This window comes from Trichosurus vulpecula, chromosome 9 (genome assembly GCF_011100635.1).
Source record: "Trichosurus vulpecula isolate mTriVul1 chromosome 9, mTriVul1.pri, whole genome shotgun sequence".
In the NCBI taxonomy this organism is placed as follows: Eukaryota; Metazoa; Chordata; class Mammalia; order Diprotodontia; family Phalangeridae; genus Trichosurus; species Trichosurus vulpecula.
In genome coordinates this window covers 150,965,477-150,986,996 of record NC_050581.1, presented here as the reverse complement: position 1 = coordinate 150,986,996, position 21,520 = coordinate 150,965,477, and the positions used below count along the sequence as shown (strand labels likewise).

Sequence of the window (21,520 nt, the reverse complement as noted above, 5' to 3'; positions counted from 1 at the left end):
TATAGTAGTTGTAGTTGTACATGCCCTACCACACAAACACGTCTGTTTTCTCTTTTTTTAAAAAAAAAATCTTTCAGCATAAGCTAGAAGTGTAACAAAAGTATCCATGATGAAAACCTGAAAAGGAAACAGGTCACAAATAATATTCTACAACAGACCACATCTTCACAAGCACGCTATTACTATTAACTGAAGTGAAAAGGAAATAATATCTCATTAATTGTTTATTGATTTATAAAAAAGTACTTGACTTGATCAAAGTATACAGCTTTAAAAGACTTTCTTCCAACAAAGTAAATCTTGTGCATGTTAAGATCATGTGAGATTCCTGGATAGATTTAATGACAGCAGACTTTGTTCAGTGATGCATAGATTGCCAGAATTAAGCATAAAATAGAGAGACATATCCATACAAGTGCCATTTTATCATCATCCTGGAGGAATTCCCTACATAGAGTCTTAATAGAAGAAGAATTCCCTGTTGGTAGTGAAGTTCTTCATATGCTCATGTTTTTAGATAGCATTTTGCTGTTTGCATCAAGTCCCAGAATTCTACAATGCCATCTTTGAGATTGATGACCAACCAAAAAGAGACTGGCTTAACAATCAATACAGGAATGGATAAAGAATACCTATTCTCTGGAGTGTGTGACATGAAGATGAATGGGTAGCCTATTTGGTCAGTCCATATCTACAAAAATCAGACAGCGACAGACAGCAGATGGACAATGAAGGGAAGGGAAGAAAGGGATTAGCAATCGGAATGCCAAGAAAAGGGTCACTGCAACATTTTAAAATGCACCAAAGAGAGCAGAAGGAAACAAACAAGCAGGACAACTTTGAAAGTAATGTTGAATTTTTTAATGTTTTTTAAAAATTCAAGCTGAATGTGATAGGTGCTTTTATATACAATCCTCTTTTTCTGGTCTTTGTGTATGGAAATGCTCATGTTTGATGATTTTGTCAAAAAACTAATAAAAGTTTTAAAAAGAATTTATAGGTGGACGTGGACTAACATTTCACAGAATGTTTTTAAACAGTGTAGATGGGTGGTCATATGTGCAACTGGAGGCAGTGCCCACCTCAGTGAGGTCATGGATCTATTGAATCTACTGAAGTATACTCGATAACAGAGAAATTGCTGCATATAGTATATTTATTTCCTCTTTTTTTAAGGATTTGGAGCACAGTTTTGCTATTTCAAATTATCCTGGATATTTATAGTAGTTATGTCTCTGGTTTTGTGACATGCTGCTTGAGTCATGGGTATAGTTTATTGGATGTCAGGTTCTTGGCCAGAACAAATTCCTCCAATTTAACATTGTGCCTATGATTCATTGTCGATTGTTCCCCTTTATGACAACAAGGTCCATAAACACATTATGGTGAAAAGGAGACACTTCCTGCATTTGTAATAGAATCATCTACGTTTGAAACAAATTGAATTCTTTTTAAGTTGTAGAGTTTTGTTTTTCAACAGGAGCTTCTGTTATGCTATTTGATTAGACCATCCGATATGACTGACACAGAAATGGAATCACCAGAATGTCTGAAAAGAATTAAAGTGCAGGTGAGTTGATTCAGATTCACATTATCACCAAAAGATTCTGTTTGTTGTAGGATATTAGTTGCGACATCTGTTGCAAAACAAATAGAAGACCGGCCTTCCCCTTCTTGCACCTTTAATCTCTCTGCAGTGTTTCTTTCCCTTCTGCCTTCAAACTCATATGGATCTTCTCCAACTTCAGTCCTTCCTGGTTATCTTCTTATACTCTTCCTTTGCAGACTCATTGAACAGGTAGTGCCTATCTCTCCGCTAGATTTCGTCGTCATACTTCTCAGCACTAACATTCTGAAATTTGGCTCCCAACCAAGCCCCTCTTTCTCCTGAAGCTGCTCTTTTGAGGGTTGCTAATAACAAATTTCTTGTCAAACCCAGCAGCCTTTTCTAAAGCCCTCAGCTCCCTTTAACTTTTCACTTTACATTTGGCACTGTCAAACCACTCTCTTTTCCTTGAAATTCATTTTCTTTGACCTCTTTGATATTACATTATTCTGCTGTATTTGTTTTTTTCTTCTCTATGACCTTTGCTGGGTCTCTTTCTCTGCACCAAATGGTTTCCAACTTTGTTATGTACGACCTTGAACTATCTTCTGATTAGTTCACATATATTCTTTTTTGCTCCGTTGGTATTATAAACTAACTGAGGATGAAGTAGTATCTTCTTTATTGAAATCCCACAGTGCCATGGCAACTAGTAAAACTCCTGCAAGGTTCTCTACCACGTCATATTCTCTACTTTGACGCTCCTATATTTTAGTTCTGGTATTTGAAAGTTAACTCTGTATTACATGATGTATCTATTTTTATACACACACTGTTATTGCTGCTCAAAAGGGTTGAGTACTGGCTGCCATGCTACTAGTGCTCTTTCTGAAAAGGTGGACCTCCCCATATCAGCGCTGGATTAGCAAGAGGAGTTTACTGCAGTGAACACTCTTTGCATGGCAGATTTTTTTTATGAATTTATGTTTTGTCACACGTTCATGTTCAAGAAATACAAACAAATGAAAGTGTTCTTTCATTTCCTTCAAAGTATAAGTTGCAGCTAATGAAATCATTTCCTAGTCTTATAAAAGGCCATTGTTTAAAAAGCACCAGGTTGTCAACATGTTTGAGAGTATGAACTAATCTCATTCTATCAAAAGTAAAACTAAAGATAACATGCAAAATATTCGTAGGGTTATTTTGGGTTTTTTTTTGTTTTTTGTTTTGTCATGATTATTTTTTGGTGAGGGGAGAGGGGGTTAATAGTTAACTAATCTCCAGTCATCTATATCTGATTGCCTGTTGGATGTTTTAAACTGGATTACCATAGTCATCTCAAACTCAGCATGTCCAGAATTAAACTCATTATATTTATACACAAACCCCGCCCTCCCCTCCCAGACATCCCCAATTCTCTCAAGGGCACCACTAGCTTTCTAACATCCCAAGTTCATAACCTCCATTCTATCCTTGATTCCCCATCCTCCCTTGTCCCATATATCTAATCATTTGCCAAATCTTGACATTCCCACCTGCACGTCCTCTCTGGAATCCAGCCTCCTCTCTATTCTCACCCAGCCCCCCACCCTATTTCTGGCTCTCATCCCCTTCTGCCTGGACTGTTGCAGTCAGTAGTTTCCTGATTTTTCTCAGTCTCTCCGTCTCTCCAGTTCATCATCCATTTAGCTGCCACAGTGGCAGATCTGACCATGTCACTCCCTGGCTCAGTCAATTCGAATGGTTCCCTTTGCCTCCAGGATCAACTCTAAGATCCTTTATTTAATTTTGAAAGCCTCTCACAGCCTGACCCCAGCCTCCCTTTCTAGCATCACTGTTCATCACTCCCCTAGCCCAGCCAAATGGACTTTGATCTTCCTCATCCCTAACATCCACTCCCCCCTGCTATTCACTAGCTCTTTCCTCTGCCCAGAAGGCAGTTGTCTCCCAAGGCCTCTTAGGATCCCACATTTCCTCCAAAACTATGCATAGCTGACGATTTCAGCATCTCTGCTTTTCATAATTCCCCAGCTGCCAATGCTGTCTTCACTAAAAATTTACCGTGTTTGTGTATGTATATTTTGTACATGCTTATAAATGTACATGTTGCCTGCCCTGGTAGAATGTAAGCTTTAGGAAAAGGACTGTTTCATGTTGTCTTTGTATTCCTAGCACCTGGCACAGGGTAGACGGACACTTAGTAAGTGCTTGTCAATCAACTGATGGATTGACGGAGGTTTTTTGGTTTGTTTTTATTTCAGGAAGTGATCCTGAGTCGTTGGGTTTCTTCACGAGAGCGAAGTGATCAAGAGGAAATTTAGCGCAGAAGCCAAAATCTAAATTCTTGATTCACTAACAAGTATCTACTGAATATCAATTGTGTGCCCAGGCCATGATCATTAATTAAAAAGTGAAAGCTGCTCTTTTCTTTTCATGTTGGTATCTCAAACACAAGCTTTAGATGGTTCAGGCGAGAGGAATCCTGGATTCCTGAGATCCAGAAATCAGGTTCTGGTTCTTGACTCTACACTAACTTGCTGATTTTGGGCAGGCCATTCCCCCTCTCCAAGCCTCAGAGACCTCCTCTATCAATAGGAGACTCTTCCTCCAGGTCCATGTTTCTCTGATCTTACTTGGAACCGAAAGATGTCAGAACTTGACTTTGGACAGGTTCTAGTGCAGACCTCTCATTTTACAGATGAGAAAACCAAGGCCCAGTTAAGTGAAATTACTTCTCCAAGGTCACAGAGTAAATGAATGGCAGGGATTTCACCATTTCTTTTCTTTCCATACCACCAAAAAAGCCTTGGTGTTATAGGAACTGTATAGAACTAGCATGACATTTTGTTTGAGAGAATACTAAGCAATCATTTCACTTTTAACTAGATCTATGAAGCTTTCTTTCCAGCACCAGCAGAAGCTCTTCGGTAACATGTCATCTGAGAGAGTTGCCTCTAATGAGGTCAGGGACCTGCCCAAGGTCACACACTAAGTGGGTGTCAGGGACAGAATTTCAATCCAGGTCCTTATGACTTCAAAGCGAGCTTCCCATCTTCTGTGCTAAGCTAGCCCCTAAAAAAAATCGTAGTTCTGTGTTGTACAAGGGCCTTCTTCCTCACTCTGTGCCCCTTGAGGAACAGGTAATTCAGGTATTACTCGTGTGGATTAAGTGATCAGCCAGATGTCACACAGCTTGTCAGAGCCAGGATGTGAACCCCGGTCCTCTGTCTCCAAGTCTGCTGCTCCTTCATTTAAACCATACTACCCCACCAAAGGAGACAGGCACCCATGGGATACCCTCCGAATGTTAATTTAATTGAATATTTTTCCACAAATCTCACATCTGAAAAGAGATACCATAACAAAATATTTCAACTAGATAGGGAATGAAAGTGCCAAAGTAAATTAACAAGCTCTTTAATTTCCTTCTCACCAGAAAAGTTGGCAAAGCCCTCTCAAAGTTTTTCTAGATGTGTATGGGAATAAAGAGCCCAAAAAAGTTGCATCAGTATAAAATAGCTAAGTGCCTGAGTTCCTCTAAAGAGGAGTCATAAATGATGTAGGCTTTAATCCTGATCCTGAGGATGGGAGGAAAGTTGGGCAGAAGATGCAGATTTAGTGGCGATGATAGTGAGTTAAGCCCAGGACATGTTGAGATAAAAGTACCATGGGGACCTTCTAATAGAGATGCTCAGGCAATTGGAGATTTGGGACAGGCGCTCTAGGGGAGATTAGGGCTAGCTAGAGCTATAGTAGCGGTAATTCACATAGAATGTCAAAACCACAAACAGTCACTGGAAGAATGAAGGAGACTGAATGGACAAACAATCCTGGTGAGGACTTGGAGATGAGGGGATGAAGAAGCATTTTGCGAGTCTGGGTATTGAAGCTAATTCAAATGTCAATAGTTACTATGCAAGGTTGTTTGTATTGGTCAGAAACTTTAGTAAAGTACAGAAGGAAAAGAGGCTATGGCGATCTTTGAGAGAACTTATACTGGGTGATGTGAACTGAAAAATGCTATTTGGGACATTTTCATTAGCCACAATGCATGTACATAAGTAGTGCAAGACATCAGTGAATCTGTGACATCAGGGATGTGGTGCAGAACCCGGCCTATCTACCCCTTTCCATCTTGTGCATGTCCTCCTATAAATGTCCCACAGGGGCTCCAGCCAACATGGATATCCTTTCTATCTCTCAGTATTACATGGATACCAATTTAACACGGCTTTCATTATGCCCTCTGGCTCCATGAGCAGCCCCGTTCCTTTCCCAGTTATACATCTCTCTGATGACCTTTAATGCCACTTCTTAAGAGCCATTTGATATTGGTAATAGGTTGTAGGTTATTGATGCCTACTGTGTCTTTCCCTTGGGTTGACCCATAATTTTGATTCTTTGGAGACTGCAGTATAACGTAATTTCCAGTCATGTAAAAAGTCCCTGTCTTGAAATATATCTTTCTCCTCATGGCAGAAAGGTATAGAGACTACAGGAAAAGAATGATACGTAGACTTTCAGATAAGAATATCACATAGATTGTTTTTGCTCAACTGTTTCATTTGTTAAAAAGAGTCAGACTCAAATGCATAGATAAGAGAAGCCACCTCCAGTCCACCCATTCCACAGGTGTTACACACTACATTGCTTTTGGACTTTTTCAATGTATCAGTTGTGCTTTCTCTCTCTTAAAAAAGTACTTTGTCACATGGGAGTGGTGCTCGGAGCATGGGTGGAGGAGGAATGCATCGGATGCTACAGTGATGTAAAAAACAAAAACAAAGTAAGGTTCAGTGCTATGGGGGCAATATATCCAGGAATGATTGTGATATAAACATCATCAATACAATTTAAAATAAAGATTAAATTCCAATAGCCTCATCATGGCAGGGAAGTTATTCTAAATTCTTGAAGGATGGAGCAAAGAAGTAAGATTTCTGGCAGGTTATGCTGTGCCATGTTATGCAGAAAAGATTTCGGGTATGGTACTGGTGGTGGACTGTGTCTGAGGACTAGACTAATTATGAGAAGGCCCATCGCTAATAGGCTGGCATGAATTCTTCAGCCATGACAACCCAATGTACAGCAGACTAAAAGTTCAGGAACCAATCCCTCGTAAAGCAGCTGTCCAAACTTCATCTCCTTTCTTGACACTGAGGTGCATTTTAAAATTTCATTCATAAAATTGCTCCCCTAGGGAAGATTTGTATCTGAACCAAGGCGATCAACAGTATAGAAACCATGCTCTTCTATTGCCCGATAGAGAGTGATATACTTGGAAGCTCTCCTTGTCCTTGGTACCACAAATTTCTCGGTGAATTCATCTTTGTCCAATTGATGCTTCCCTTCTGCAGTCAGTATATAATTAATGAATGTCAGGGCATAAGTGTAACAGTTGTGGCAATGTTCTTCATACCTTTGAAAACAAATTCAATCATTTAGAAAGGGCTCAGAAGGAATTCATAAGTGACAAAGGCAAGGCCATACAGAGGAGCTGCCAGATCCCTGGCCTAAACTTTGGGTGCCTCCTTCCTACTTCACTCCCAAGTGTTTTGGGGGAATGTGTTGAAGCTAAACCTAGCCACGGCAATCATAAGATCATTGGCTGACTTCCGTTTGTTTCTCCATGCTTAGAAGTGGACAATTAAAGGGGATGAAAAGTTGAAATCTGGAGAGCAGGTACATCAACTGTACCCTTCTTCTGGTAGATAATGTGATAGCATAATGGGCAGAGTCTGAACCTGGAGTCAGAAGAGCTGGGCGGGCTTCCCTCCCACCTTGGACACTTCTTAGCTGTGTGACCCTGAGCTAAATCTCACTGAGCTTCGGTTTCCTCACCTCTAAAATAGAGCACGAGCACTGACCCACAGGGTCATTATGAGACTAACGTGAGCCAATGTATGGAAGGTGCTTTGCAAACCTTAAGGGGCCCATGTAAATGGAAGCTACAGTTAAGTTTTAACTGAGTAATTCAATTCCAGATCGTAGTACCATGATTCCTAGCCTAAATTATATTAATCTTCTACAGATCTGAACTATGGAATTTTAAAACTTCAAGAGACCCTGGAAATAATTTAGTTTTTAAGAGTTAAGGAAACAGACTTGGGAACATATAGGGACTTGTCTAAGGTCACACAGTGGAAGGACTTGGAGCTCCCAAGGCAATACCCTTTCCATTCTCTCTCCTATTGCTTTGGTGATTGTCTAGAGTGGTCCCATTTATTCCAAGAGATATCTCAGAAACAGAATTTATTTCATAGGTCCAGAACTACAAGGGACCTCAGATATCTTCTGGTCTGACCCCCTCCTTTTAAGTTCACACAGGTGGATTCAGAGGTGGGCTTTGAACCCGGATCTCTGACTTCTGAGCTAATGCTCTTTACTCTGTACCAAGCTGCTTCTCTGAATTCATGGTGAGTTTTAAAAGCCAAATAGATGAAAGGAAGGTGATGGTCATGAAATTAATATTAGTGTGTACAAGTGTGAAGATCACTACTTGAGAAATTTGCCTGGAAATATATGAGAAGAAGACAGTCATTTCTCTGATTTTGATCTTTGTGAAGCTCCTCACCCCCACCCATGGTTAATTCAATCTGAAATGCTCTGGTTGTGGTTTTTGTTCATGTAAAAGACTCTGTCCTGCTTTCATGTTAACCAGCTTTGCAGAAAATTCACTGGCCCAAATTATGCAACCCCAGTTGGAATTTTGTTATATACTGTGGTAGCCTAAAAAACCTGTTTTCTGGCTGTTTGACCAGGCATGACCATTCATGTTGTGCCTGCCCTGCCCCTTTTCTGGAATCCCCAATGTCTAGAATCTACCGCGTGCCTCAATAAATGTCACCTTCCTGCCTAATGAAAAATCCATCAGACATGCCTGCTAAAGACTCCACCTCTTCTTTAATTAAAATCTCTGATCATCTACACTGGGAACAGACCTGTCATGTATAACAGAACCCTGGGCAAGCCTACTTGCCCTTCACCCAAATAAGAGAAGCAACAAGAATCCAGATGTCAGGTCAGGAGGGGGGCCTCTTATGGGATCACCAATCCCCTTCTTCCTACCTGGTCTGAAAATCATCTTTCCCAAGGCCCAGACCACCCCATGTTAGCTGCAAACCCTGTCCCTCAGAATAGCCAGTCCCCACTTCCTCGTGATCCTGTCACAAGCCTTGTGTAAGTTAAAACTCATCGAATGAAAACCCATTTCATTTATATCACTGAGAAGTCTGCTAATCCTGGGGAAATCTGAAGTCTCACAAAAAAGTGGCTATTGGGGATACTAATATCTGGGGATAGTTCTGTTATCCTAGTAGGTTCTATAAAACTACATACCTGTGTGGAGACCAGGCATCTGTTGCAGAGAACTCTTCCAGATACTTATCCCATTGGTCCATCAGTCCAAACATGTTGGGCTGTAACAGCGGAATACTTATACTCTCTTCCCACCCAGCTTCATCTCTGTGGACACCTTGCTCATTGTAATTATATACAATTCCTATTTAAAAAAAAAAATCAAACTGGTCTAGTAACATGAATGTGAATTCTGCTTCAGGGGAAACAAATCATGGAAAAGCAACCACAAAATCATTACTTCACACATAATCAGACTTTGGTCTGGTGTCAATGGGTCCCAGGTTCTTGAGTGGAGAGGCAAGGAGAAACTCTCCAGAGGGCCCTTCTGGAAGTGTGGCTTAAAGCACAAGAGAACATTAAACAATTCTGGCTCCTGCTTTCCCCCAGGAGACAACTTTGCAATAAGCTTAAGGAAAACTCTCTCTGAATTCTTTAATTGGAATAAATTCTACTTTGTAGATAAGTTTGTCAGGTTTCCCTAAAGAAAAAATCTACAACAAATTTAAACTATTAAAAGGTTATGGTCTGATTGGCTAATCATGTGGATAGACTTTTTGCCTACCTTCTGCCTTAAGGTATTTAATCCTTGGGTTTGCATTCGTTGGAGCTGCATATATGAATATGGTATACTCATTTTAAAAATCAGTATAGTCTACACCAAGATAAAACCCAATGATTAAAAGACCCCCAAATCCACTCCAGTGAGAATATGGATCCATAAATCCAGTGCTTAGCACAGAGGCTGGCACATAGTAGGTTCTTAATAAATATTGATTGGTGGGTTGATTAAAACCCTTGGCCAAAACAAAAAGCTTTACAAAAAAAAAGCCTTCATTTATTTGAGAAGAGAGGTGAGTTTAATATCTGTAAAGAAGATTAACACAGGTTTACAGCTATACTTTACCCCTACAGTCTGGCCAGGTGAAGTCCTGGGGTAATTTGCACAGACTCAGGCTAGTGACCAGGCATAGAATGTGACTTGATAGGAACGTGCTCACGCTAAATTAAATAGTCTAAACTCAGTGACAGTTCGGGCAGAAGCAAAGGGGTTCAAAAAAAGACAGAGAACCTCAGTCTAAGAGCTTTTGCTGCTTAGCTGGCTGGTGCTATCATGTGGCTAGGGGTATGATTCACAAAATGAGTGAAATGGTCAGTGGGGCTATGGGCTAAAAAGAACTGAAACGCTTCCTTGGAAAAATCACACAGCATTTGCAATTCTGTGGAGAAGCAGCAAAAGCCATCAGCAGTTGGAAACATAGGTGCAGTTTGGTGGCACCACCAGACCAGCGGATGACCTCAGTAGCTCTGGGAGTAAGTAGCTGATACATCGTACAGTTCCCAGGCTCTGGCTGGGGCATTAGCCTGGAAGTCTGAGCTATCCTGTCCATACGTATTCCACAATACATGTGCCTTCTACCACACATATAGGGTGACCCAAAAGTCTTTATTTATGCAGTTTTAAGCTTTAATAGCTTACATACATATTCACTCTCCCACTAGTTATAGCAATACATGGGACAGTATACCCCTATTTGTATGAGATTTTTTTTGTCATTTATTGTTTTATGCAAGATACTTATCTTTTACTTTTAACTAACATTAATCAGGACTCATGAGGCAGTTTTGAATAGACGGTGACACAAAACACGTCTTAAATCTGCAGTAGCTTCCAGCAGACCCACATTTGAGCGGAGCACGGGCTACACATATATTTGACCCTCATCACAACCTTTTGAAGATATTAGGTAAGGGAGTTGTGTAATTCTCCATTTCGGAGGTAGCTAGGTGGCACAATGAATAGAGTGAGGGGCCTGGGGTCAGAAGACTCATCTTCCTGAGATAAATACGGCCTCAGACACTCACTCATGTGTGACCCTGGGCAAGTCACTTAAACCTGTTTGCCTCAGTTTCCTCATCTGTAAAATGAGCTGGAGAAGGTAATGGTAAACCATTCCAGCATCTTTGCCAAGAAAACCCCAAATGGTCATAAAGAGTCAGACATGACTGAACCATTTCACAGATGACTTAACTAAGGCTCCAATGCCCAAAACTACACAGCTGGTAGATCGGTCTCCAGCTTCCTTCAAGACTCAGCAACCTTCTACGGGAATCCTTTCCTGATTCCTCCGAGTTATCACTGTCCTTTCTGTCCTCCTCAAATTGTCATGTGTGATAAGCTATCTATCTATGGAGTATAAATTTCTTCTTCCCTCCTCCCAGGGAGAATGTTAGCTCCTTAGGGTTAGGAAGCCCTCTCACCTCACCCTTCCTCTCAGTAGGATGCATATCCCACATACCTAGCAAACAGCCTTGTGCACAGTAGAGGCTTAACACCAGGTATATATTAAATGGTACAAAAATGTGCTTGGTCCTGTGAGGAGTTCTTAAATAAACATTTGGAGAACTGAACCTAACTGAACCTGGGAGAACAGAAATGAAGAGATAAGGAAATCATTTTACCATGTGTATTGGTTATTCCAACATGGAGATCAGCATTTCCATCATAGTCCCTGAAGGAAAAGAAAAATATTTTTTTAGAAATTTTCTATATATCATTTCTTTTCACTTGAAAACTGATATCTGATATACAATAAAATGTCCTAAATTTGAACGATCAGGAAGAATATATTATTCAGCATAACCAGAGGCTAGCACAATGTGTGACACATAGTAAGTGCTTAATAATGCTTGTGGGCTGATTGTTGACTCACATGAGTAGTGCCCCCCCCCCCCCCTTAAATACCTAAGGGACCATCAAGGTACAGGAGGGAGGAAAGACGTAGGAGCCAGCACAGGACGGTGCCTGCTACTGCCAACGCACGGCTGTAAGGCTCAGTAAGCATCCTGGGGGAAACAACATTCTCTGAGGCCTTTGCCTTATGAATGTAGTAGAATCAGGCCTGGACATGGCAGACCCAGACATCACGCCATCAGCACCTTAGCACAGGAGAAGGGCAGAGAATGGATGTAAGGGTATACTCAGCAGACAAGTAGAGTCAGACTCCTATATCCTTACATATTCCAATGCTCCTACATCTTGCCTCTGGGAAATAGTAATGATTCTCTGGTCCTGAATTCCCTGGTCCCCGAATGCCTGCAGCTGGTTTCTCATTTGTGTCTCAAACCATTAGACTTTTGGCTCCCCGAAGAAGCACTCACATTGGCCTAGCCTAGATTTGCTTTACATTGATTTAAATACCGATTCGGACCTCACCTTTCTCTCCCAGAAGGGGGCTGCCTATCCCCAGCTGGGCCATCCTCAAAGCTTTCCAGCTTGGTCAGACATGTTGGAGTTTATATGCATGGCCTTCAAGAGCCCAGAGTCACCTCCGGGCTATGATAAAACAAGGGGGAAGGGGCTGGGTGGGACTTTAATTTTAACAACTCAAGATATCTTTGGGTAAATGTGCATTTAATATCTCTGGGAGGGTTGAGACTATTAGTTATTGACACATTAATATGATTTTAGTGGTTAGAATTTCAGCCCTAAGAATACATAAAACATAATTTTTACATAAAACACAATTTTACAGATGAGGAAATTGAGATGAATCAGAGAGTCTCTGTTTCCCCATTCGCAAAATGGTGATCATAATAGGACCACCTATCTCTTGGGGATATGGTGAGGCTCAGATAGGACAGTGTGAGTAAAACACCTGGCAAAATTTCAAAGTGCTATATGAATGAGAGGTATGATCAATCAATAAGCACTTATTAAGCACCTACTATGTGTCTTCTGCTGCTGTTTGTCCTTTGTTCTCAAAGAGGACCATGACATCAGGGAAGGGATGCCAGGACATGCAAGTGAATTAGATTACAGTGAGGGAGGGCTGTGTAAAGTCACCAGCCTCACTTTATCCTCCAGAGCCATCTGGGTCCAGTGGCCAGATATGGATCAGGATGACTGGAGGATGCCATGGGGGACCTCAGCCTTTTCAAGTTAAGGTCTTTCACAAGTCTCAGTTTGACTGAGGCAGTACCCATTTGGTGATTAAAACTTAATAAGAAAAGAGGCAAAGAATGGCCTCTAATAAAAAAAAAATTGACCTGAGAGGGGACAAGGGTTTCTGGTCAAAAGTGCAACAAATGCTACTTACATTAACTCTGAGCCAATCAGGGCCCAAACAATGACCGAGTGGGGCTTGGCCAGGGATCTATTGTTGGCCCATCAAAGAGAGTCAGAGTGATTAGGGGTTAAAGGCTCTGTGACAAGCACTAGGAACAAGAGGCAGCTAGGTGGAGTGGTTAGAGGGTAGGCTTCAGAAGCAAAAAGACCTAGGTTCAAATCACACCTCTAACATATACTGGCTAGTTGACCCTGGACAAGTCACTTAAGTCAGTAGGCCAGGCAACTCTTCAAGACTATGAGGTACATACCTCCAATGCCTTGCTTTCTCAATGAGGGAGGAGGAAAGGGAGGGAAGGGGAGAATTTAAAATTTTTAAAAATAAATGTTAAAATTGTTTTCAAATGTAATTGGAAAAATATTAAAAATTAAAAAGAATTATAGGGTACAGAGAAGGAACCAACCTGCATTTCCTCACTTGGAGCTCCTTTTTCTAGTCCAAAATGTTATTTAAGGACATTATTTAATACCAAAAAAAGTTATTTAATTATTTTTGTGCAAAAAAATAATGTAAAGCATGCATCTCAACAGAGGGAAGAAGCAACATCCAACATTATGAGAGGAAAACCAAAGAAGACTGTCCCTTTCTTAAGTGAGAAAGTGAAGAGGAAAATCATAGAAAAGCCAAGCACCATGACACCCCTGGACAGACCGTACCTAAGGAAGGTCCCTCGAGTTGGCCTGAGCAGGAACACGCACTGCTCTCGGTGCCCATGGATCAATGGGGTGGCGATGCTGACAGGGGCCTCGGCCAGGTTCCTGAAACGCACGGGCTGTTGGCACACGGGGCAAAGGTCAGGCACCCTGAAACAGTAGATGTCCTTTCCACAGTGGCGGAACTGGATGACGGGGCAGCCAGCCTCTGGAGGCTGCATTCTCTCTGAGCCTGCAGCTGCAGCCTCTTTGCATCAAATGCCCAAAGCAGCAGGAGCCTTCCCAACTTCCTCCTCCCCTTCTCAGGACAACTGAAGTTCGGCCTTCTAGTTCTGGCAACCTGATCAACCATGACTTCATTCAGATGGACAGTCCTGGGAGCCAAACAGCTCAGAGCACCCAGGAACTGGGCGGCCCCACAAACCCTGTTCTTAAAGAGCCAGCCTCCTTAGGGCATCCTCAAGAAGCCTGCCCCTTCTGTGTCCAACTATGGGCCCTCCCTGCAGCTGGATTTTTAGTTTGGTCAGTTCATCAATCATCATTTTTAAAAAAATTATTTAGGAGAAGTGGAGAGAACGTTGGAAGAAGAGGCAGGAGATTTGGAGTCCTGTCCCAAAGGCAGCTGTGTGACCTTGGGAAAATCTTGTCACCTTTCCCTGCCTCAGTATAATGAGGGAAGTCAGATGTTGAAGGTCCCTTTCTATCTCTAAAATTCTGTAGCTCTAAAACTTGGAATGGATCCTAACAGATTTAAAGCTCCCCATCTTTATCAACAGGGGTAACTGAAGCATCACTAAGTACAAATAGCTATGCTCAAACTGGTAAAGATAAATAGCACAAATAAGGAGAGACAACAGGGTGTAGTGGGTAGCTCGGTGGCCTCTAAATCAGGAAGAACTGGGTTCAAGCCCTGTGTCTGACACCTAACGGCTGGATGACCCAAATGGTGGTACCATACAAAGAAATGGCAATGCAGTAGATAGAGTAAGAGATTTAATATTAAGAAGTCCCAAGTTCAAATCCTGCCTCACACACTCACTAGCTGTGTGACCTTGGGTAAGTTGCTCACCCTCTCTAAGCCTGTTTCTTCATCTGTAAAATGTAGATAAGAATAGTATCTACATTGTGAATATCAAGTGAAATAACTGTGTAAAGCGCCCTGCAAACATTAAAGCACGATATGAATGCTAACATTATTATCCAGTTGTTTATCAATCTTATTAGTGCCAGTCTCACAGCCTGCCATCTTCTACAATCAGGCTATCCACCCAGTCCATCTCACCACCTGCTCAGCGCCACTGGTGTGCTCCTCCCCAACTGGACCAGCACCCTCTACACTGGACCTGGGACCTAAACCTCCCTACTCAATCCCATTCCCCAGGGAAGTTAATCCCCACCCCTTTGGCTTTCACACCCTAGGACTGAGCCCAGTGACTCGGTATGTGCCAACTAATCCCTCCTGCCTGGCCATGCTTCAGCCCTCCAGCCATCCAGCCAAGCCATCTCACCATCTATCTGCTCACCTCTGTGGCGATCTTCCCCTCACCCCATTTCTGCCTTTCCAGAACAAAGCCCCTTTCCCTGGTTCCTTCTCCCTTGTACATAAAGAGGGGTTTGCCTTGGCAAGGAGAAGGGCTACTTCTTCATGTGAGACAGGGAGGGGCCCAGGAGAAAATAGCAGAAGGCATCTGAATGACATATCCCTGGCCCACCCCCTCTTCTGATCATGCTGTTCCTGGATGACATCTTTTCATGCCCCTTCTTAAACATAAGCCACGATTGGTAACATTTTGCAGCCTGCTTATGCCCACCATACAGCTCTCCAATTGCTGTTCTGGTCACTCGTCACTGTGATTCACCAAAGATTCTGTTATTTTATTCACTCCCAGTTCCATAGCATCACTCAGAGAATACCAATGTCAGAAATAAGGGGTTTTGTGTCAGGGAGCGGTTTGGGACCCTTGAAAACCCCGCACCACTCCACAAAGGCAGCCGAGGTCACTCTTGTGTTCTTATTCGGCCGTCAGGCATACCCTTGATCTTGCCATCGTCATCCACAAATCCCTCATGTCCCTCTTTACGAACTCTGAAATTCCCTTTACTGATCACAGCCTGTTGTAATTCCACCCTCTCCCTGTTCTTTGCCTCATCATAACTTCCAATCCCTGCAGCCTTCTATTCTTTTCCAGGCAATCGCCCTTGCTCTGGCTACACTCTCTTCCTTCCCCCATTCTGAACCCCTTGGTAAACAACTTCAACTCTGCCCTGTCCTCATCCCTTGTCTCCATATCCCATCACCAATCTTGCTCTGCAAAGCGTCAGCCTTGGATCACTTCCACCATCCACAGCTTTCACTCTTCACATGCTGCTCAACAGACCCGGAGAAAAACCAGGAAACTGTACTGACTAGGTCCAGTATAAATTTAGGTTACATCAGCTCAACTGTGTTACAGTATAAACTTATATACAGTATTTCTATACAGTAATTTATACAGTATAAATTTATGCTACATCATCTCAACTGGGTCCTCACTATGGCAAAGCAATCCCCATTGACTCACAAGCCCACTCATGACAGTGGTTTTCCAAACCTTTTCATCCCTCCTCAACACAGGACAAGCTGCTGGAGAAGATGGGACAGAACAGGATTACTTGTACATGAAGAGGGGTTTGCCTTGGAAAGGAAAAGGGCCACCTCTTCAAGTGAGATAGGGGTGAATCAGGATCCAATGGCAGAAGGCATCTGGGTGGTGGGAGATAAAGAGCAGGGGACAAGAGGGAGGGGGAGGTGGCAGAGATTTGAAGAGCCCTAGTTCCACCCCACAGGGGAGGGCTTTCTTTAAAGTGATCTTTATGAAACAATGGACAAATCAAAGGGGCTGAGGCAATCATTTCTAGAGTGGCTTTCTTGCCCCTCCTCTATCAGGACTGCTAGCCTCGGGTTCCTCCGTCACCTTGGAATCTTGGTCCTTTAGTTCTCTACCTTGGGAGGCTATATGAATATAGAGCGATCGACACAAGTATTTATTAAGCACCTACTAGGTGCTTAGGATGTAGGGCAGCTAGGTGGCGTAAGTGGATAAAGCACCAGCCATGCAGTCAGGAGAACCTGAGTTCAAATGCGGCCCCTGGGCAGGTCACTTCACCCTGTTTGCCTCAGTCATCTTCTATGTAAAATGAGCCGGAGAAGGAAATGGCAAACCACTCCAGCATCTTTGCCGAGAAAACCCTAAGTAGGGTCATGGAGAGTTAGACAGGACTGAAACGACACAACATGTGCCAGGCACTGTGCTCGGGCTGGGGATGCAAATACAAAGGATTAAATCATCCCTATTCACTGGGTGCTTACATGTCATCAGTCAAATCAATACAAATGTACTAAGGGCCTACTATGTGCCAGGCATTGTGCCTAAAGGCTGGGGATACAAAAAGAGGCAAAAAAAGGTCCCTGCCCTCAAGGAGCTCACAGTGAAATGGGGGATAACAGGCAGACAAATATATACAAAGCAAGCTACAGGCAGGAAAAATAGGAAATAATTAACAGAGAGAAGGCCACTAGAATCAAGAGCAGTTTGGAAAGGTTTCCAGTAAAAGATGAGATTTTAGTTGGGGCTTAAAGGAAGCCAGGAAGGTCTGACGAGGAGGAAGAAAGTTCCAGGCATGGGAGACAACCAGAGAAAATATTGGAGCAGAGAGATAAAATGTTTTCTTCATGGGAACTGCCAGAAGGCCAGTGTCACTGGAGAGGAGTAAGGTGTGAGAAGACTGGGAAGGTAAGAGGAGGCTGTTTGAACACAGAGGATTTCGCATTTGATCCTGGGGGCAATAGGGAGTCACTGGAGTTCATTGAGGAAGGGGGTTGGTTGGTGACATGGTAAGACCTGTGTTTTAGGAAAAGCACTTTGGCAGCTGAATGGAGAACAAACTGGAATGGGTAGAGACTTAATAATGCAGGCAGACCCATCACTGGCAATAATCCAGGTGTAATAATCCCTTATTTCTGACACTGGTATTCTCTGAGTGATGCTATGGAACTGTGAGTGAATAAAATGACAGAATCTTTGGTGAATCACAGTGACGAGTGACCAGAACAGCAATTGGAGAGCTGTATGGTGGGCATAAGCAGGCTGCAAAATGTTACCAATCGTGGCTTATGTTTAAGAAGGGGCATGAAAAGATGTCATCCAGGAACAGCATGATCAGAAGAGGGGGTGGGCCAGGGATACGTCATTCAGATGCCTTCTGCTATTTTCTCCTGGGCCCCTCCCTGTCTCACATGAAGAAGTAGCCCTTCTCCTTGCCAAGGCAAACCCCTCTTTATGTACAAGGGAGAAGGAACCAGGGAAAGGGGCTTTGTTCTGGAAAGGCAGAAATGGGGAGAGGGGAAGATCGCCACAGAGGTGAGCAGCAGGGGATTCAGGACCTGTTCCAGAGTGGTAGCTGTGTCAGAGGAGAGAAGAGGGTGTATTCAAGAGATGCTGCAATGGTGAAATCAGCAAGGCCTTGCAACAGCTTGGATAAGGGGGTGGTGAGAGACAGTGAGGAGTCCAGGATGACTGCAAGGTTGTAAATCTGAGGGACTGGGAGAATGGTGTTGCCTTCTACAGTAACAGAGAAGGTAGGAGGCTGGGAGGGTTTAGGAAGAAAGACAACGAGTTCTGTTTGGGGCATACTGAATTAAAAATGTCTATTGGACATCCAGTTAAGAGATTTCTGAAAGGCACTTGCAAAAGATGCAAGACTAGAGGTCAGTGGAGAGGTTGGAGCAGGATAGGTAGATTCAAACATCATCAGCATAGAGGATGGTAAGACTAAGTAGTACGGAGTAGAGAAGAGGGCCAGGACTGAACCCTGCGGATCACCTACAGTTAGAAGGTGTGATCTGGAGGAGGATCCAACAAAGGAGACAGAGAAGAAGCAGTCAGATAGGTAGGAGAACCAGGAGAGAGCATGTCCTGAAAACCTAGAAAGAAGAGAGTGTCAAAGAGGAGCGAATGATCAACAGTGTCAAAGGCCGCAGAGGGGTCTGGGAGAATGAGGATAAGAAAAGGCCAATGAAGTGATAACTGCTCACATTGGAGAGAGTAGATTGGGTGGAATGATAAGGTAGGAAGCCAGACTGTAAGCGGTTAAGAAGAGAGTGAGAAGAGAGATTGTGGAGGCATCTATTGTAGATGGCTTTTTCATGGAGTTTAGCCCCAAAGGGCAGAAGAGAAATAGGACATTAATTAGCAGGGACAGATCAATCAAGGATTTTTTGAGAATAGGGGATACCGAGATATGTTTTTAGGCAGTTGGGAAGGAGCCAATAGACAGGGAGGGACAGGGGATAAGTGAGAGAGTAGGGATGACACAGAGGACAATCTCTTGAAGAAGATGGGATGGGATGACTCGGACAAGAGAAGTAGTTAGTCAAGGTAAGGAGTAAGGCCATTTCTCCATTCAAGCCAGAGGTGAAGGAGGAGAAAGTGGGTGATGTGAGATAAGAAGGAGGGAAAAGGCGGAGCTCAGGGTGAATGGCCTCAATTTTTTCTGCAAAATATGAGGCAAGGTTCTCAACTTAGGGGGAAGGGGAGGGAGCTGTGGGAGGGTGGAGGAGGGATGAAAAGAAAGTCACTGTGAAGAGTGGGATGGTGAGCTGATAAAGTAAGTAGAACAGGATTGCCTAGCAGCAGTGAGGGATCAGTTAAGGCTGTGTGACATAAATCTGTAGCATCAGAACAGTTTCGTGATTTTCTCTCCTTTCATTCACTAGCACATGTGTAGGAGCAAAGGCAACAGATGATGGGAGTGGTTCCAAAGCTGATACTTGGCAGGGTGCAATGGTTAATATCCAGGGGTTTACATACTAAAAATAAGAGGACAGTGTAGGTTTGAACTGATGGAGAAAAGAGGAAAAAGCAGCTGAACCAAGGAAGATGACCCTGGGAAAGAATTGAGGGGTTGAGGGATTAAAGGTCACAGTATGGATAAAGAGCAGAGTTTGGTTAGGGAAGGCAGAGGGAGAGGTGAAAAACCAACAGATCATCAGATAAGGGGATTTCAGAATTCCTTTTCTGTCATTCTGGTCAGTCTGATAGGTGTGAATAGTATACTTCAGAGTTCTTTTAATTTGCATTTCTCTAATCAAAAGTGATTTAGCGGGGCAGCTAGGTGGTACAGTGAGTAGAGCACAGGCCCTGGAATCAGGGGCCTCGGACTGTGTGACCTTGGGCAAGTCACTTACCCCCAATTGCCCTGCCTTCCCCTCTCCACAAATAAAAAGTGATTTAGAGAATTTTTTCATATATATATAAAAGATAGCTAGCTTTGATTTCTCTTCTGTAAACTGCCTATTCATATCCTTTGACCATTTATCAATTAGGGAATGACTCATATTCTTATCAATTTGACTTGGTTTTCTATATATTTGAGAGTTGAGGCTTTTATCAGAGAAATTTGTCGTAAACATTGTCCCCCAGTTTTCTGCTTTCCTTCTAATTTTGGCTGCATTGGTTTGTTTGTGCAAAACCTTTTTAATTTAATGCAATCAAAATTATCCACTTTATAGCCCTTAATGCTTTCTACCTCTTTTGGTCATAAATTCTTCCCTTCGCCATAGATCTCACAGGTAAACTATTCCTTGCTCTCTTAAATTTGCTTATGGTACCACCCTTTATGTCTAAATCATGTACCCATTTTGACCTTATCTTGTCATGCAGCATGAAGTGTTGCTCTATACCTAGTTTTTGCCAAACTGCTTTCCAGTTTTCCCAGGAGTTTTTGTGAGTTCTTTTCTCAAAAATCTGGATCTTTACATTCACCAAACACAAAATAACTATGGTCTTTTCCTACTGTGTATCATGGGACTAATCGATTCCATGGATCTACTACTCTATTTCTTAGCAAGCACTAGATTGTTTTGATGATTACCACTTGGTAATATACTTTGAGATCTGCTATGGCTAGGCCACCTTCCTTCACATCTTTTTATTATTAATTCCTGTGAAATTCTTGACCTTTTGTGCTTCCACATATATTTTGTTACTATTTTCTCTAGCTCTATAAAACAAATCTTGATTGGAATGGCACTGAATAAGAATGTTATTTTACGCCGAATTGTCATTTTTGTTATATTGGGTCAGCCTACCCATGAGCAATTAACATTTTTCCCATTGCTATGACTTTATTTGTGTGGAGTGTCTTGTAATTGTATTCCTATGGTTGCTGGGATTGTTCGGCAGGTAGACTCACAAGGGTTTTATGTCATCTACAATTATGTTAAATGGAATCTATCTCTTGCTGCTGGACCTTGTTGGTAATATATAGAAATGCTGATGATTTATGTAGGTTTATTTTCTATCCTGCAGCTTTGCTAATCATTTTAACTAGTTTTTTAGTTGATTCTCTGGGATTCTCCAAGTATATCATCATATCATTTTCAAAGAGTGATAGTTTTGTTTCCTCATTGCCTATTCTAATTCCTTCAATTTCTTTTTCTTCTCTTACTTCTATAGCTAGCATTTCTAGTACAATACTGAATAATAGTGGTAATAATGAGCATCCTTGCTTCACCCCAGATCTTACTGGGAAAGCTTTTAGCTTATCCCCATTACAGATAATACTTGTTGTTGGCTTTAGATAACTACTACTCATCATTTTAAGGAAGGCTCCATTTATTCCTATGCTTTTTAGAGTTTTTAATGGGAATGAGCATTGCATCTTATCAAAAGCTTTTTCTGCATCTATTGAAATAATCACATGATTTCTGTTCATTTTGTTATTTTTCCTAATATTGAATTAGCCCTGCATTCCTAATGTAAATCCCACATGCCCATAGTATATGATCTTTGTGA

General features: G+C 42.3%; 2 protein-coding genes across 4 annotated transcripts in view; one reads left to right on the top strand and one right to left on the bottom strand.

Moving 5' to 3' along the window:
• The window catches only part of TSEN2 (tRNA splicing endonuclease subunit 2), a 39,677-nt gene extending 35,703 nt beyond the window's left edge, over positions 1–3,974 (top strand). For all 3 annotated transcript variants that reach the window (XM_036739047.1, XM_036739049.1, XM_036739048.1), the window contains exons 11-12: positions 1,481–1,570; positions 3,808–3,974. In XM_036739047.1, the coding sequence (XP_036594942.1) occupies positions 1,481–1,570; positions 3,808–3,867 (150 nt within the window). In that variant the 3' untranslated portion in view covers positions 3,868–3,974. The remainder of the gene's footprint in view (positions 1–1,480; positions 1,571–3,807) is intronic.
• Positions 3,975–4,852: 878 nt separating this feature from the next.
• MKRN2OS (MKRN2 opposite strand) lies at positions 4,853–13,983 on the bottom strand. Its single transcript, XM_036739497.1, has 4 exons — positions 13,689–13,983; positions 11,366–11,415; positions 8,885–9,047; positions 4,853–6,965 (listed from the first exon to the last, which is right to left on the bottom strand). Exons 1-4 carry the CDS (start codon positions 13,904–13,906, stop codon positions 6,743–6,745), a joined length of 654 nt encoding a protein of 217 aa, XP_036595392.1. The 5' UTR covers positions 13,907–13,983; the 3' UTR covers positions 4,853–6,742.
• Between the last annotated feature and the right edge of the window lie 7,537 nt (positions 13,984–21,520).

What these genes read in the sequence shown, in the direction of transcription:
- MKRN2OS (XM_036739497.1), bottom strand. Translation starts at nt 13,906, where the DNA reads ATGCAGCCTCCAGAGGCTGGCTGCCCCGTCATCCAGTTCCGCCACTGT. An exon ending in ACTCGAGGGACCTTCCTTAG is followed by an intron (nt 11,416 to 13,688) that starts GTACGGTCTGTC and finishes CTTTTCCTTCAG; the next exon opens with GGACTATGATGGAAATGCTG. An exon ending in TGGAATAACCAATACACATG is followed by an intron (nt 9,048 to 11,365) that starts GTAAAATGATTT and finishes TTTTTTAAATAG; the next exon opens with GAATTGTATATAATTACAAT.